The 17,996-nt window shown below is 54.8% G+C and overlaps 1 protein-coding gene across 1 annotated transcript in view; it reads left to right on the top strand.

Annotated features, from left to right (window-relative positions):
- The window catches only part of lmf2a (lipase maturation factor 2a), a 70,721-nt gene that overhangs the window by 1,152 nt on the left and 51,573 nt on the right, over positions 1 to 17,996 (top strand). Inside the window, exons 2-6 of the mRNA XM_072471245.1 lie at positions 8,838 to 9,091; positions 9,422 to 9,450; positions 10,800 to 10,996; positions 11,602 to 11,780; positions 12,085 to 12,223. Of these exons, the coding sequence (XP_072327346.1) occupies positions 8,838 to 9,091; positions 9,422 to 9,450; positions 10,800 to 10,996; positions 11,602 to 11,780; positions 12,085 to 12,223 (798 nt within the window). The remainder of the gene's footprint in view (positions 1 to 8,837; positions 9,092 to 9,421; positions 9,451 to 10,799; positions 10,997 to 11,601; positions 11,781 to 12,084; positions 12,224 to 17,996) is intronic.

The following is a 17,996-nucleotide window of genomic DNA, read 5'->3' on the forward strand; positions in this document are numbered from 1 at the left end:
CCGCCTGTCAGTAGGAGACTGATTGGATGAAAGTTGTCAGTTGGGGCTGTGCATCTTTCCCATCATCAGGACATCCTAAAGCATGCTACAGCTAATGATATACTTTTGCAACATAGTCATTATTGTGAAGGAAACATGGCAGCTAAATGGTGCACAACAAGTTCCTCTAATTAGTAATTTTCCTTTCTTTTGCTCTCCTTTCCCCTTTCTTGTGCCTTTTGTATGTCACTCTATAGCATTTCCAGGAATGATCTTATTCGGAGGCTAATTTTATTAAGCTGAAATGTGATTTGGCAAAAGATTAGAAATAGCTACTCAAAGATGAATCAATATTTAGAGCAGTGGCCTGCATTCACAGAGAAGATAGAGGGGGTTCAGAACCCACAAAGAAATGGGGATTGAACTGCCAAATCTCGAATGCCCTTTCAAAGTACTTATAGGGTAGGATAATGCAAAAAGTGTTTATGTGCAGTATCAAGGGCTCAATAACGAGAAAGCCAAGGAGAATATAGAATGCGCAGGGATGAACTTGGAGAGTAATGTATGTGGGGCAGAAGAGAGGGCATGGTTCTCAACTAGCCTTCATAAAAAAGGAAGTGATGCAAATATTGTGGTGAGGAAGAGTGTGAAATATTGGATGGAATAAACACAGCAAAAGAAGAAATATTAAGCGTTTAGCATCTTTGGAAGTTGAGAAATTATTGGGCCCAGATTCAATTTACCCGAGCTGCTGAAATAAGCTGTTGAAGGAATAGCTGTGACTCTGACCATCGTTTCCAATTTTCTCTGGCTACAAGTATGGGGCAAAGGATGGACAGATGAGGGACAATTCTGATAGTCAATTGAGAAAGGCACAGGTTAATCAAGGGCATCCAGCAGAGATATGTTAAAGGAAGGACGGATGATGAGAGTGCCTCAACTGGTGAATTTTGGCAAGGTTTTTGACAAGTTTCCATATGCAGATTGGTCAGAAAAGTAAAAACCCACATGATCCAAGTGGCAAGTTGTGTCCAAAATTGGTTCAGGGCAGGAAGCAAAGGATAATGTGCTCCAAAGAAGAGTCAGACGGATTTGAATTTTTTTTTAACATAAATTTAGAATGCCCAATTAATTTTTTCCAATTAAGGGGCAATTTAGCGTGGCCAATCCACCTACCCTGTGCACCTTAGGGTTGTGGGGATGAAACTCACGCAAACATGGAGAGAATGTGCAAACTCCACACGGACATTGACCCAGAGTCGGGATTGAACCTGGGACCTCGGCGCCATGAGACAGCAGTGCTAACCACTGCCACCGTGCTGCCCTGGATTTGAAATGTTAACTCGGTTTCTCTCTCCCCAGAATCTGCAGACATGATGAGTTTAAACAAATTTTTCTGTTCTTATTAAGATAATGATCGGTTGTTTTTGTGACTGGAAGCCACTCCCAGCTAGGTTCCACAGGGCTCCGTGCCAAGTTTCTTGCTTTTTGTGTTATATATCAATGACTTCGACTTAAATGCGGGGAGCATGATTAAAATGTTTGCAGCTGATACAAAGAACTGACCATGTTGTTAATAGTCAGCTGTAAACTGCAGGAAAATATCAAAACTAGTCAGGTGGGTAAAAAAGTGGCAGGTGCAATTCGGTCTGATCAAATGTGAGGTAATGCATTTGGAGAAGGCGAACAAGGCAAGGGAATACACCATATATGGTTGGTTACTAAGAATACCAAAACCCTGGCCACAGTTCTCTGAAGGTAGCAGGGCAGGTATAAAAGGTAGTTAAGAAGCCATATGGGATACTTTCCTTAATTAGAAAATAGAGGGGGAAGTTATGCTAGAACAGTATGAAATATGGGGTAAACCACAGCACGGTAGCATTGTGGATAGCACAAATGCTTCACAGCTCCAGGGTCCCAGGTTCGATTCCGGCTTGGGTCACTGTCTGTGCGGTGTCTGCACATCCTCCCCGTGTGTGCGTGGGTTTCCTCCGGGTGCTCCGGTTTCCTCCCACAGTCCAAAGATGTGCGGGTTAGGTGGATTGGCCATGCTAAATTGCCCATAGTGTCCAAAATTGCCCTTAGTGTAGGGTGGGGTTACTGGGTTATGGGGATAGGGTGGAGGTGTGGACCTTGGGTAGGGTGCTCTTTCCAAGAGCCGGTGCAGACTCGATGGACCGAATGGCCTCCTTCTGCACTGTAAATTCTATGATAATCTATGAAGAGTACAGTATACAGTTCTGGTCACTGCTTTTCAAGAACAAAATGATTGCACTGGAGAGGTTACAGAGGTGATTTGCAAGGAGATTGTCAGGAATGGAAAATCTTAGCTATATGTAAGGATTTAACAGGTTGCATTACGTAGGAACAGAAGTAGGCCATTCAATCCCTCGAGCCTATCCCATCATTCAATGACTGTGGCCTAACTACATTTGGCCCATATCCCTTAATATCTTTTTTTAAACATATTTTATTACAAACGTGCATCAATAAAGTTACAACAACTAAACACCCCAGGAAACATGCTTCCAAACAGTCAACTATACAGTTTGTACAACCTTTTTGCCCTTTTCCCCCCTTACTCCGCGCACGACGAACAACTCCTCAAACACAGTCACGAACATCCCCCACCTTGTCTCAAACCCCTTTGCTGAGCCCCTTGCTCATATTTTATCTTTTCCAGCCACAGGAAGTCATACAGGTTGCCCAACCAGGCCGCTACCCCCGGTGGCGATGCCGATTGCCACTCCGATCGGCAGGCAATCAGAGAGGCATCGGCCTTCCTCCTCTCCATGAGCTCCGGCCTCTCCAAAGCCCCAAACATCGGCACCAAATGATTCAGGTCCACCTTCTCTCCCACTATCCTTGCTAAGGCCACGAACTCTCCGCCCAAAATCTCTCCAACTTTTCACAGCCCCAGAACATATGCGCATGATTCGCTGGCCCCAGCCCACACCTCTTACACTCATCTGCCACCCCTTGGAAGAACCCATTTATTCTTGCCCAAGTTATATGTACCCTGCGTATGACCTTGAACTGTATCAGGCTCATCCTTGCGCATGAGGAGGTTATGTTTACCCTGCGCAGTGCTTCACTCCATACTCTCCAATTGATCTCCCCTCCCAACTCCCCTTCCCATTTTTCCTTGATCTTCACCACCCATTTGCCTCGCTGCTCTCCCAGCCACCTGTGTATATCTCCTGTGTAATTCAAAGCTCCGTGAACTCATATCATTCGTCCGCGCACTCGTCCTTGGTACCACGTATAGTAAGCGCACCCATGCCACGAACCTCGACCCAAACCTTCCAGAACCTCAAACAAGTACCGCCACTCCACCTGGTCGAATGCCTTCTCCGCGTCCATGGACACCACTACCTCCGGTACCTGCGCTCCCGACGGATCCATGACTACATTTAACAACCTTCTTTTATTGCTCGAGAGCTGCCTGCCTTTTACGAAGCCTGTTTGGTCCTCTGTAAACACCCCTGGGGCACAACCCTCCACCTTTCCCACCAACAACTTAGCCAGCACTTTCACATCAGTTTTCAACAGTGAAATGGGCCAATACGACCCACATTCCACCAGTCCTTCCCCTTTTTGGGATTAATGTAATCACTGCCTGCATCATCGTCTCCGGCATCTCTCCCTTCTCCAATGCCTCATTCAACTCTCCCAAAAGATGGTGCCAGGTCCGTCACAAACTCCTTTTAAAATTCCCCCGGATATCTATCCGGCCCTGGTACCTTCCCCGACTTCCTACCCCTGATACTATCCAGCGCCTCTCTCAGCCCAGGGGTTTCTCCAGCACCTGCCTCTTTACTTCCTCCAGCTGAGGAAACTCCAGCTCATCCAAAACCCTCCCATGTCCCCCTCTTCTCACCCCGGGTCCGCCTTGTACAGCCCCTGGTAATATTCTCTCAATTCCTCATTTATCTTCCCTGGCTCCGTAACCATATCCCCAGCCCCAGTCCATATCCTCAATATTTCTCTGGATGCGGCCTGCCTACGGAGCTGGTGCACCAGCATGCAACTTGCCTTCTCCCCATAAGCATACTGCACCCCTCTTGCCCTACATAACTGACCAACGGCCCTCCTGTTGTCAACCTATTGAATTGCCCCTGTAATTTTTTCCTCCTCAGCAATCCCTGCATGGTGGGCACCCTCAAATACTCCCTATCCACCTACACTATCTTGCTCATTAGACGCTCATATTCCTCTTCTTTCCCTAACCATGTGAGCCTTAAATGAGATAATCTTCCCCCCGGACCACTGCCTTTAGCGCTTCCCAAAAAATGGCCGCCGACACCTCCTCGTTCGATTCAACTTCACATAATCCTTAATCGCTGCCCGCACAAAAGCCTCCATCCGCCAACAACCCTGAATCAAACCTCCACCCTGGCCTCTGCTCTCGTCCCAGTCTAAGACAAATCTCCAGTCAGTGGTGCGCATGGTTTGAAATTCTATCCCCGCGTACTCTGCCCCTTCCACCCCGACCTAAATCTCCCAGCTCACCACAAAATAATCAATTCTCGAATATACCTTATAAACGTGTGAAAAAAGGGAATACTTGAATACTCCCTTCTCCCCCGGGTTCTTAAAGCGCCATGGATCCACCATACCCATCCTTTCCATAAATCCACCCGGCTCCTTTGCCATTCGTACACTACCCATCGACCTGGGGCTCGACCGATCCACCTTCAGTTCTAGGACACAGTTAAATCTCCTCCCATAATCAACTGGTGTGTGGACAAGTCCGGGATTGCTGCCAGCAGCCCCCTCATAAAACCCACATCATCCCAATTTGGTGCATACACGTTTACCAACATCACCGGCATCCCTTCCAATACTATACTCACAATCACGTATAATATAATAATCGCTTATTGTCACGAGTAGGCTTCAATGAAGTTACTGTGAAAAGCCCCTAGTTGCCACATTCCGGCGCCTGTTCGGGGAGGCTGGAACGGGAATTGAACCCGCGCTGCTGGTCTTGTTCTGTATTACAAGCCAGCTGTCTTAGCCCACTGTGCTAAACCAGCCCCCACCCGGATCAGTCACTTCCTTCACACTCACAACCCCAGTTTTCTTGCTCCTTAAAATTGCCACTCCCCGCAATTTCAAATCAGATCCCAAGTGGGGGACCTGCCCGACCCACCCCTTCCTTAACCTATCCTGGACCTTCACACAGAGGTGTGTCTCCTGCAGAAAGACCATCTCCGCTTTCAAGCTCCTGAGGTGGGCAAACACCCACAATCTTTTAACTGGTTCATTAAGCCCTTGGACGTACCTCGTTACCAGCCTTACCGGAGGCTTACGCCTCCATTCACCTCTGCCATCTGTCATCCTCACCACTTAATTCCAGCCCCGTTAAGCCCATCCCAAATGGCCCCCTTCTCCGCTCCTGACCATGTAATTTCTCTCAGCCTTCTCCCCCACCTCACTTCCGTTCGCCAGCATTACTTGCTAGCATGGCAGCCCCTGTCCAAAGGCACTTCCCAATGACCTCCCCTCCCCCTCCCTCCATTCCTCTGCTCAGGGAAGAAAGCTCCCTGCTGACCTTACCCTCCCCCACCTAAACAAAGACTCATCCTGAACTCCAGTCACCTCCCCCTAGAGCAAACAAACAAACGATAAACACAAACAGCCCCATGAAACAAGGGGGGGGGCAGGGAACATCCATCCCCAGATAAACTTTTCACCCTTACCAACCCAACAGTAAACAACAAACCAAAAATAGAACTCCCTCCAAACCGGAGGGAATGACAAAAAACAATCCCTACCCCCCACTTCAACCATGTTCCCAACCATTGCGAAGTGCCTGTTCCCCAGCATTGATCAAATCAGTTCTCCCCCAGTTTATGCTCCTTGATGAAGTCCTTGGCCACTCCTGGGGTCTCAAAGTAATATTCCTGGCCTTCAGACGTCACCCATAACTTCACCCGGTAGAGCACCCCAAACCTGATCCGCACCAGGTCCTTGGCCTTGTTGAACCCTGCCCACCGTTTCGCCAACTCGGCTCCAATGTCCTGATATATTCAAACCTTGTTCCCCTCCCATTCACAGGTGCGTTCCTCCCTGGCCCAACGCAAGATCTTTTCCTTCTCCGCAAATTTGTGGAGTCTCACGATCACCGCCCGCGGCAACTCCCCAGCCCTAGGCCGCTGCCTCAGCGCTCTGTCCTATTCAGGGGCCTTATCTAGCACCCTTCTGCCACCAACCCCGCCAGCATCTTTGAGATGTACTTCATGGCACTCACACCTTCCACTCCTTCAGGCAGACCCACTATCCGCAGGTTCTGCCTTCTTGAGATGTTCTCCTGCCCCTCCACCTTTGCCCTCAACGTCTTGCAACGGTGTCCTAAGAGCCGCACCTCCGCCTCCGGAGCCACCACCTGATCGCTCTGGTCCGAAATCACCCACCTCATGGATCTGCGACCCCGACACTTCTCCACCTGCTCCAACAAACTCTTCAGGGGTACCACAGCTCCTTCGATCGCCTTCGAGCGGTCCTCCCGCATCTTCTTCCTCTGCTGGCGGAACTCATCCTTAATAAAAGCCATCGACTGCTCCATCTGGGGCTTTCCGACCTGCACCAGCCCTTCCCCCTCCGCCATCCTTCCACTGGCTGCTGCGCCACAGGTTTCCTTCAACCCCTTGGCCAGGGCTCTCACCGTCTTCAGCCAGGTTTGGTAACCAGCGGACATACCACTCCCAGGGAAACTACACCTCCGACCTTCACCTACACCTTTTTTGTCGAAATTACATCCAATATCAGATAAAAATAGCTCTTTCCTATGTCTTCGAGCAGGAGCTGCCCTGTGTGCGACCACTCACACCATGGCCACCACCGGAAGTATCCCTTAATATATTTGCTTAACAACACTGACCAATGGTCGGTAGCCTTCATGTTTAATAATACACAGCGGGGCAAGATCAGAAATGACAAGATCTTGAGGTGGAGGATCTAACTCTCCACCTATAGCTATGAGATCTTGTATCGCCCGGGGAAGCTCAATGAGCCCCAGATGCCCTGTCCCGCGGTACATGTGCCAGCGCACAGGTAGACCGACTCCGGGCTCTCCACTATGACCTCTGCCACCCGGGGGCCACCCGGTTCTTCCATTTTGTCAAGGCCCGCAACCAGCCCTACTCCATTGAGGAGGTCAGGACCGTCACCAGAGACTGCCAAGTCTGTGCAGAGTGCAAGCTGCACTTCTACCGGCCAGATAGAGAACACCTGGTGAAGGCCTCCCGCCCCTTTGAACGCCTCAGCATGGACTTCAAAGGGACCCTCACCTCCGCTGACCGCAATGTGTACTTCCTCAACATTATTGATGAGTACTCCCGGTTCCCCTTCGCCATCCCATGCCCCGACATGACTTCTGCCATGGTAATTAAAGCCCTGCACAGCATCTTCACTCTGCTCGGATTCCCCACCTACATCCACAGCGATCGGGGATCCTCTTTCATGAGCGATGAACTGCGTCAGTTCCTGCTCAGCAAGGGCATCGCCTCGTGCAGGATGACCAGCTACAACCCCCGGGGAAACGGGCAGGTGGAGAGGGAAAATGGGACGGTCTGGAAGGCCGTCCTGCTGGCCCTGCAGTCTAAAAATATCCCGGTATCCCGCTGGCAGGAGGTCCTCTCCGATGCGCTCCACTCCATCCGGTCGCTCCTCTGCACCGCCACTAACAAGACCCCTCATGAAGTGTATTTGCCTTCCCCAGGAAATCCACCTCCGGGGTCTCACTCCCAACATGGCTGACAGTTCCTGGACCCGTCCTCCTCCGGAAGCATGGGCGGAGCCATAAATCGGACCCCCTGGTCGAGAAAGTCCACCTCCTATATGTGAACCCGCAGTACTATGTGGCACACCCTGACAGGTACCAAGAAACCGTCTCCTCCGGGGCCTGGCACCTGCTGAGTCCCCAACCCCGACCTGACCCCCCACCTCATTCACCCCTGCGCCACTCGCTCTCCCTCCAGCAGCCCCACCCCAGCAGGATCCGTCCTCCCACTGGATTCACTCAGGGGTGACGAGGACAACAGATGACCACGTCGACGACCACATCACCACCAGGACAGGACTGAGGCGATCGCAGCGGAGGGTCAAAGCCCCCCGACAGACTTAATTTGTAATGTTTTTGTCACCCCCGCCGGACTTTTTTTAACAGGGGGTGAATATGGTAGACACCACTAGTGGTATATTGTATGTATTACAGCACTGCCTGTATATTAGAGGTACAACGGTAAATCCCTGCCTGCTGGCTCCGCCCAGCAGGCGATGTATAAAAGTGTGTGCTATCCTGCGCTGCAGCCATTCTGGTTCCAGCTACAGGAGGCACAACATCTTGTTCAATAAAGCCTCGATGGTTCCACCATTCTCGTCTCGTGGTAATTGACGGTACATCATCTAATTTTTAAAAATCAGATTTAAAATTAACAACTGTTCTAGCTTCGAGGCTGAGAGGGGATTTAATTCAGATGGAAAAACCTATGAAGGCTCAGATAGAGTAGATAGGATTTTCCTTCACCGTGGAATCCATAACCAGGGAGCTTCAATTTAAAGTAATGGGCTGGAGGAATTGAAAAATCCTTTGAGCCAGAGGATGCTGGAGATCTGGAACTATTGCCCGAGAAGGTGACAGAGGAAGAAACCCTCTTTGCACTTTAATTTTAAAATGTATGTGCATTTGAAGTGCTGTTATCCACAGTGTTGCTGACCAAGCGCGAGAAAGTGGCGTTGGACTGGCTAACTCACTTTCAGCCAGCACACACACAATGGGTCGGATGACTCGTCTGCTGTAAACATTGTGTTTCTATTGTTAGTGGTCTTGTGACCTTTTACTTTTCTGACAGGACTCTATGGAAGGGAAGGAATTCTGCCAGTCCGCAGGATGCTGCCCTTCACTGGAAAGCCACTGCTGGACCAGCTGACGGACTCTCCAACGGTGCTGTGGTTATGTCCCTGGCTCGGACTTGACACTGAGCAGGGCATGGAGCTCATCTGCTTGTTGGGCGTCGGCCTGTCGATCACCGCACTGTTGGTAAAGCCTCTCCGAGACTGCTTTATCTTTGCATGTCTCTGGTTCCTCTACCTATCCCTCTATCAGGTGAGTGCATGTGTTATGTATCTTTCCCATCCGAGTGTGTATACCTTTCTCACACAAGTGCATGCGTATGTTGTCAGCTTCAAGAGGGGGGGGTTCTGGCATGGTGGAGGAGTAGGGTATGTAATGTGGTTCAGATTAGGGGCCAATTATGTTTTGGGGGGATTTCAGCCTGGATCCCAAGGTGAGATGACTGCAAAATCCACAACAGGAAGAGCTGAATACCCAGTTAGAGGGAGTACGTAGTGGGTGGGGTGGGAGGAACTGAACTGTTGGGGGAAAGAAGTAAGATCTCTGGGTAAGTGTTAATGATTCATGTTTTATTTCCTCCAGGTTGGACAAGTCTTCCTGTACTTCCAGTGGTAAGTCCATCTCATCCCCCGTTATCACCCCAGAATGCTTGCCAGGGTGTTGGGAATGGGCATTGTGTTGGGAGTGAACAGTATGCAAGGGGCACAAGGGGGCATCGTGTGAAGGAGTGTGAGGAGAGTAAGCAGGGGGCAGAATGCGAACGGGTTAACAGTATGTGAGGGATAAGTGGGGACAGCGTGCAACGGGTGAACGGTGTATGAGGGGTAAGCATGGGACAGCATGTGAAGGGGTGAACAGTCTGTGAGGGGTAAGCAGGGGCAGCATGCAAAGGGATAAACAATGTGAGGTTTGAGTAGTAGATAAACAGTGTTAAGGGGTGAACAGTGTGTGTGAGGGATAAGCAGGGGTGAACAAGATGTGTGTGAGAGGTAAGCAGGGGATAAACAGTGTGTGTATGAGGGGTAAGCAGGGGATGAACAGTGTGTGTGTATGAGGGGTAAGCCGGGGATGAACAGTGTGTGTGTGAGGGGTAAGCAGGGGATGAACAGTGTGTGTGTGAGGGGTAAGCAGGGGATGAACAGTGTGTGTGTGTGAGGGATAAGCAGAGGATAAACAGTGTGTGTATGAGGGGTAAGCAGGGGATGAACAGTGTGTGTGTGAGGGGTAAGCAGGGGATGAACAGTGTGTGTGTATGAGGGGTAAGCAGGGGATGAACAGTGTGTGTATGAGGGATAAGCAGGGGATGAACAGTGTGTGTATGAGGGGTAAGCAGGGGATGAACAGTGTGTGTGTGAGGGGTAAGCCGGGGATGAACAGTGTGTGTGTGAGGGGTAAGCAGGGGATGAACAGTGTGTGTGTGAGGGATAAGCAGGGGATGAACAGTGTGTGTGTGAGGGGTAAGCCGGGGATGAACAGTGTGTGTGTGTGGGGTAAGCAGGGGATGAACAGTGTGTGTATGAGGGGTAAGCAGGGGATGAACAGTGTGTGTGTGAGGGGTAAGCAGGGGATGAACAGTGTGTGTGTGTGTGTGGGGTAAGCAGGGGATGAACAGTGTGTGTGGGGTAAGCCGGGGATGAACAGTGTGTGTGTGAGGGGTAAGCAGGGGATGAACAGTGTGTATGAGGGGTAAGCAGGGGATGAACAGTGTGTGTGTGAGGGGTAAGCAGGGGATGAACAGTGTGTGTGTGTGTGTGTGGGGTAAGCAGGGGATGAACAGTGTGTGTGGGGTAAGCCGGGGATGAACAGTGTGTGTGTGAGGGGTAAGCAGGGGATAAACAGTGGGTGTATGAGGGGTAAGCAGGGGATGAACAGTGTGTGTGTGAGGGGTAAGCAGAGGGCAGTGTCCAAAGGAATGATCAATGTGCGAGGCATGAGTAATGAGTCCTCACTGATTCTGCAGGGACAGTTTGCTACTGGAGACTGGATTCTTGGCAATCCTAGTCGCGCCACTACACCTGCAGAAATGGCGGGCAGCCCCTGCCCGGCTCCATGACGGCGTCACCTTCTGGCTGGTCCGTTGGCTGTTCTTCAGGTTGATGTTTGCCTCGGGCGTGGTGAAACTGACCAGCCGATGCCCCACATGGTGGGGGCTGACAGGTGAGAAACAGTTACTGCAGTTAGATGTACACCAACCCCACCGCCAACCAGTTGCACAGACCCTTCCCCACCCCACTGACTAGATGCAACACTCCTCGAGCTTCCAGCTAGCAGAAGATAGACTTATAAAAGTGAATCATCCCGGGTTTGGAAGTGTTTCTGCCGTTTGATATCTTTAGTGCTGCGAGAAGCAGTAGAAATTGGGTGAGTTTGATAGAAGATTGAATATTGTTCAGTCCTGCATTTTGAGTAAAATGAACCAGATTCTTAGTTTCCATGCAACATCTTCTTGCAAGTGTTTGCAGTTGATCTTCAGAAGATCAAAGATACACACATGGGGGATTGGTGGCCAGCTGACATGACACAAAATTATATTCACTAATGTTGCACTATAGACTGCACAGTAACCATAATGATGGTGAACCTGGACGGTGTTCTCTGCAAACATTATTATTATTATTGTGGATGCTGTAAATCTGAAACTAATACAGAAAATGCACAGTCGGCCTTGCCAGCATCTGTGGAGAGAGGAAGAAAGTTAATGTTTCAGATCAGATGATCTTTCATCAGAACTCACTAAATTTCTGCTTCTGGCCTTCCTACAGCTCTGACTTATCACTACGAGACTCAGTGCATCCCTACTGCTGCTTCCTGGTTTGCGCACCAGCTGCCAACTTGGCTTCACAAGCTCAGCGTGGTTATCGTCTTTATGCTGGAGACTGTGGTTCCTCTGTTATTCTTTGCTCCAACCCGTCGCCTCCGACTATTTGCGTTTTACACTCAGGTAAGTCTGCGTTCTGCAGATCACAGGCCGAGATAGAAACAGTCAAAGGATGGAGTGGACAAAATAAGGCACCCAAGACCTTTGCTGTCTGGATGTTGGGAATACTCGATTTATTCACTCCCCGCAACTGAAAAGGAGGTGAAGGTTGCAACGGGGAGGTGGGTGTGGGGGAAGCAAGTACGTATCCTGAGAAAGGTGACATTTGCTGGTCCACATCATCCTTGCAGACTATCCGGACCCCACGCATGAAGGAAGGATCTCGGTTCACTCTGTTTCTCTGATGAAATTTTCTTTGGCTCTGCAGATGCTGCTCCAGTTATTAATTATCATCACCGGTAATTATAATTTCTTCAATCTGCTCACAATTGTCCTGGGGTTCTCACTGCTGGATGATCAGCATTTTCGCTATTGGTCCGAACGAGGCAAGAAGCAAATCCCTGAGAGTGAGTATCAGATAGTTATAGGGAGGGCCTGTGGGGGGCACACTGACTGATAACATGTCCACGGTCGGGTACCTGTTGCTGGTGATGTGTCCAGGGTCAGATACCTGTGGCTGGTGGTGTGTCCGGGGTCGGGTACCTGTGGCTGGTGTGTTCGGGGTCGGGTGCCTGTGGCTGGTGTATCCAGGATTGGGTACCTATGGCTGGTGTGTCCGGGGTCGGGTACCTATGGCTGGTGTATCCAGGATCGGGTACCTGTGGTTGGTGGTGGGGCCGGGGCCGGGTACCTGTGGTTGGTGTGTCCGGGGTCGGGTACCTGTGGCTGGTGGTGGGGCCGGGGTCGGGCACCTGTGGTTGGTGTGTCCGGGGTCGGGTACCTATGGCTGGTGTATCCAGGATCGGGTACCTGTGGTTGGTGTGTCCGGGGTCGGGTACCTATGGCTGGTGTGTCCGGGGCCGGGTACCTGTGGCTGGTGGTGGGGCCGGGGTCGGGCACCTGTGGTTGGTGTGTCCGGGGTCGGGTACCTATGGCTGGTGTATCCAGGATCGGGTACCTGTGGTTGGTGGTGGGGCCGGGTACCTGTGGTTGGTGTGTCCGGGGCCGGGTACCTGTGGCTGGTGGTGGGGCCGGGGTCGGGCACCTGTGGCTGGTGGTGGGGCCGGGGCCGGGTACCTGTGGCTGGTGTGTCCGGGGTCGGGTACCTGTGGCTGGTGGTGGGGCCGGGTACCTGTGGCTGGTGTGTCCGGGGTCGGGCACCTGTGGTTGGTGTGCCCGGGTTTGGTTACCTGTGGCTGGTAATGTATCCGTGGTCGGGTTACTGTGGCTGGTAGTGTGTCTGGGGCCGGGTACCTGTGGCTGGTGGTGTGTCCGGGGCCGGGTACCTGTGGCTGGTGTGTCCGGGGCCGGGTACCTGTGGCTGGTGGTGTGTCCGGGGCCAGGTACCTATGGCTGGTGGTGTGTCCGGGGCCGGGTACCTGTGGCTGGTAGTGTGTCTGGGGTCGGGTACCTGTGGTTGGTGTGTCCGGGGTCGGGTACCTGTGGCTGGTGTGTCCGGGGCTGGGTACCTGTGGCTGGTGGTGTGTCCGGGGCCGGGTACCTATGGCTGGTGGTGTGTCCAGGATCTGGTACCTGTGGCTGGTGGTGTGTCCGGGGTCGGGTACCTGTGGGTGGTGTGTCCGGGGCAGGGTACCTGTGGCTGGTGTATCCGGGGCCGGGTACCTGTGGCTGGTGATGTGTCTGGGGTCGGGTACCTGTGGCTGGTGATGTGTCCGGGACCGGGTACCTGTGGCTGGTGTGTCCGGTGTCGGGTATCTGTGGCTGGTGGTGTGTCCAGGGTCGGGTACCTGTGGCTGGTGATGTGTCCGGGACCGGGTACCTGTGGCTGGTGTGTCCGGTGTCGGGTATCTGTGCCTGGTGGTGTGTCTGGGGTCGGGTACCTCTGGCTGGTGTGTTCGGGGCCGGGTACCTCTGGCTGGTGTGTTCGGGGACCGGGTACCTCTGGCTGGTGTGTTCGGGGTCGGGTATCTGTGCCTGGTGGTGTGTCTGGGGCCGGGTACCTCTGGCTGGTGTGTTCGGGGTCGGGTATCTGTGCCTGGTGATGTGTCTGGGGACCGGGTACCTCTGGCTGGTGTGTTCGGGGCCGGGTACCTCTGGCTGGTGTGTTCGGGGCCGGGTACCTCTGGCTGGTGTGTTCGGGGTCGGGTACCTCTGGCTGGTGTGTTCGGGGCCGTGTATCTGTGCCTGGTGATGAGTCCGGGACCGGGTACCTGTAGCTGTTGGTGTGTCCGGGTCGGGTACCTGTAGCTGTTGGTGTGTCCGGGTCGGGTACCTGTAGCTGTTGGTGTGTCCGGGTCGGGTACCTGTAGCTGTTGGTGTGTCCGGGGTCAGGTACCTGTGGCTGGTAGTGTGTCCGGGGTCCGGTACCTGTGGCTGGTGGTGTGTCCGGGGCCGGGTACCTGTGTCTGGTTGTGTGTCCGGGGTCGGGTACCTGTGGCTGGTGGTGTGTCCAGGATCGGGTACCTGTGGCTGGTGGTGTGTCCGGGGTCTGGTACCTGTGGCTGGTGGTGTGTCCGGGGCCGGGTACCTGTGGCTGGTGGTGTGTCCGGGGCCGGGTACCTGTGTCTGGTGGTGTGTCCGGGGTCGGGTACCTGTGTCTGGTGGTGTGTCCGGGGTCGGGTACCTGTGGCTGGTGTGCCCGGGTTTGGTTACCTGTGGCTGGTGGTGTGTCCGGTGCTGGGTACCTGTGGCTGGTGGTGTGTCCGGTGCTGGGTACCTGTGGCTGGTGATGTGTCCGGGACCGGGTACCTGTGGCTGTTGTGTCCGGGTTTGGTTACCTGTGGCTGGTAATGTATCCGTGGTCGGGTTACTGTGGCTGGTAGTGTGTCTGGGGCCGGGTACCTGTGGCTGGTGGTGTGTCCGGGGCCGGGTACCTGTGGCTGGTGGTGTGTCCGGGGTTGGGTACCTGTGTCTGGTGTGTCCAGGGTAGGGTACCTATGGCTGGTGGTGTGTCCGGGGCCGGGTACCTTTGGCTGGTGGTGTGTCCAGGGTCGGGTACCTGTGGCTGGTGGTGTGTCCGGGGTCGGGTACCTGTGGCTGGTGGTGTGTCCGGGGCCGGGTACCTGTGGCTGGTGGTGTGTCCGGGGCCGGGTACCTGTGGCTGGTGGTGTGTCCAGGGTCGGGTACCTGTGGCTGGTGGTGTGTCCGGGGTCGGGTACCTGTGGCTGGTGTATCCGGAGCCGGGTACCTGTGGCTGGTGATGTGTCTGGGGTCGGGTACCTGTGGCTGGTGATGTGTCCGGGACTGGGTACCTCTGGCTGGTGGTGTGTCCGGGACCGGGTACCTCTGGCTGGTGGTGTGTCGGGACCGGGTACCTGTGGCTGGTGTGTCCGGTGTCGGGTATCTGTGCCTGGTGGTGTGTCTGGGGACCGGCTACCTGTGGCTGGTGGTGTGTCGGGGCCCGGTACCTCTGGCTGGTGTGTTCGGGGCCGGGTACCTCTGGCTGGTGTGTCCGGGGTCGGGTATCTGTGCCTGGTGATGAGTCCGGGACCGGGTACCTGTAGCTGTTGGTGTGTCCGGGTCGGGTACCTGTAGCTGTTGGTGTGTCCGGAGTCAGGTACCTGTGGCTGGTGGTGTGTCCGGGGTCCGGTACCTGTGGCTGGTGGTGTGTCCGGAGTCAGGTACCTGTGGCTGGTGGTGTGTCTGGGGTCAGGTACCTGTAACTGGTGGTGTGTCTGGGGTCAGGTACCTGTGGCTGGTGGTGTGTCTGGGGTCAGGTACCTGTAACTGGTGGTGTGTCCGGGGTCAGGTACCTGTGGCTTTTGTGTCCGGGGTCGGGTACCTGTGGCTGGTGTGTCCGGGGTCAGGTACCTGTAGCTGGTGGTGTGTCCGGGGTCGGGTACCTGTAGCTGGTGGTGTGTCCGGGTCGGGTACCTGTAGCTGTTGGTGTGTCCGGGTCGGGTACCTGTAGCTGTTGGTGTGTCCGGGTCGGGTACCTGTAGCTGTTGGTGTGTCCGGGGTCAGGTACCTGTGGCTGGTAGTGTGTCCGGGGTCCGGTACCTGTGGCTGGTGGTGTGTCCGGGACCGGGTACCTCTGGCTGGTGGTGTGTCGGGACCGGGTACCTGTGGCTGGTGTGTCGGGTATCTGTGCCTGGTGGTGTGTCTGGGGACCGGCTACCTGTGGCTGGTGGTGTGTTCGGGGCCCGGTACCTCTGGCTGGTGTGTTCGGGGCCGGGTACCTCTGGCTGGTGTGTCCGCGGTCGGGTATCTGTGCCTGGTGATGAGTCCGGGACCGGGTACCTGTAGCTGTTGGTGTGTCCGGGTCGGGTACCTGTGGCTGTTGGTGTGTCCGGGTCGGGTACCTGTGGCTGTTGGTGTGTCCGGAGTCAGGTACCTGTAGCTGGTGGTGTGTCCGGGGTCGGGTACCTGTAGCTGGTGGTGTGTCCGGAGTCAGGTACCTGTGGCTGGTGGTGTGTCCGGGGTCCGGTACCTGTGGCTGGTGGTGTGTCCGGAGTCAGGTACCTGTGGCTGGTGGTGTGTCTGGGGTCAGGTACCTGTAACTGGTGGTGTGTCCGGGGTCAGGTACCTGTAACTGGTGATGTGTCCGGGGTCAGGTACCTGTGGCTTTTGTGTCCGGGGTCGGGTACCTGTGGCTGGTGTGTCCGGGGTCAGGTACCTGTAGCTGGTGGTGTGTCCGGGGTCGGGTACCTGTAGCTGGTGGTGTGTCCGGAGTCAGGTACCTGTGGCTGGTGGTGTGTCCGGGGTCCGGTACCTGTGGCTGGTGGTGTGTCCGGGGTCGGGTACCTGTGGCTGGTGTGTCCGGGGCAGGGTACCTGTGGCTGGTGTATCCGGGGCCGGGTACCTGTGGCTGGTGATGTGTCCGGGGCCGGGTACCTGTGGCTGGTAGTGTGTCTGGGGTCGGGTACCTGTGGTTGGTGTGTCCGGGGTCGGGTACCTGTGGCTGGTGTGTCCGGGGCTGGGTACCTGTGGCTGGTGGTGTGTCCGGGGCCGGGTACCTATGGCTGGTGGTGTGTCCAGGATCGGGTACCTGTGGCTGGTGGTGTGTCCGGGGTCGGGTACCTGTGGCTGGTGTGTCCGGGGCAGGGTACCTGTGGCTGGTGTATCCGGGGCCGGGTACCTGTGGCTGGTGATGTGTCTGGGGTCGGGTACCTGTGGCTGGTGATGTGTCCGGGACCGGGTACCTGTGGCTGGTGTGTCCGGTGTCGGGTATCTGTGGCTGGTGGTGTGTCCGGGGTCGGGTACCTGTGGCTGGTGATGTGTCCGGGACCGGGTACCTGTGGCTGGTGTGTCCGGTGTCGGGTATCTGTGCCTGGTGGTGTGTCTGGGGACCGGCTACCTGTGGCTGGTGGTGTGTCTGGGGTCGGGTACCTCTGGCTGGTGTGTTCGGGGCCGGGTACCTCTGGCTGGTGTGTTCGGGGACCGGGGACCTCTGGCTGGTGTGTTCGGGGTCGGGTATCTGTGCCTGGTGGTGTGTCTGGGGACCGGGTACCTCTGGCTGGTGTGTTCGGGGCCGGGTACCTCTGGCTGGTGTGTTCGGGGCCGGGTACCTCTGGCTGGTGTGTTCGGGGTCGGGTACCTCTGGCTGGTGTGTTCGGGGCCGTGTATCTGTGCCTGGTGATGAGTCCGGGACCGGGTACCTGTAGCTGTTGGTGTGTCCGGGTCGGGTACCTGTGGCTGGTGGTGTGTCCGGGGTCCGGTACCTGTGGCTGGTGGTGTGTCCGGGGCCGGGTACCTGTGTCTGGTTGTGTGTCCGGGGTCGGGTACCTGTGGCTGGTGGTGTGTCCAGGATCGGGTACCTGTGGCTGGTGGTGTGTCCGGGGTCTGGTACCTGTGGCTGGTGGTGTGTCCGGGGCCGGGTACCTGTGTCTGGTGGTGTGTCCGGGGTCGGGTACCTGTGTCTGGTGGTGTGTCCGGGGTCGGGTACCTGTGGCTGGTGTGCCCGGGTTTGGTTACCTGTGGCTGGTGGTGTGTCCGGTGCTGGGTACCTGTGGCTGGTGGTGTGTCCGGTGCTGGGTACCTGTGGCTGGTGATGTGTCCGGGACCGGGTACCTGTGGCTGTTGTGTCCGGGTTTGGTTACCTGTGGCTGGTAATGTATCCGTGGTCGGGTTACTGTGGCTGGTAGTGTGTCTGGGGCCGGGTACCTGTGGCTGGTGGTGTGTCCGGGGCCGGGTACCTGTGGCTGGTGGTGTGTCCGGGGCCGGGTACCTGTGGCTGGTGGTGTGTCCGGGGCCGGGTACCTGTGGCTGGTAGTGTGTCTG

Source organism: Scyliorhinus torazame, chromosome 13 (genome assembly GCF_047496885.1).
Source record: "Scyliorhinus torazame isolate Kashiwa2021f chromosome 13, sScyTor2.1, whole genome shotgun sequence".
Taxonomy (NCBI): Eukaryota; Metazoa; Chordata; class Chondrichthyes; order Carcharhiniformes; family Scyliorhinidae; genus Scyliorhinus; species Scyliorhinus torazame.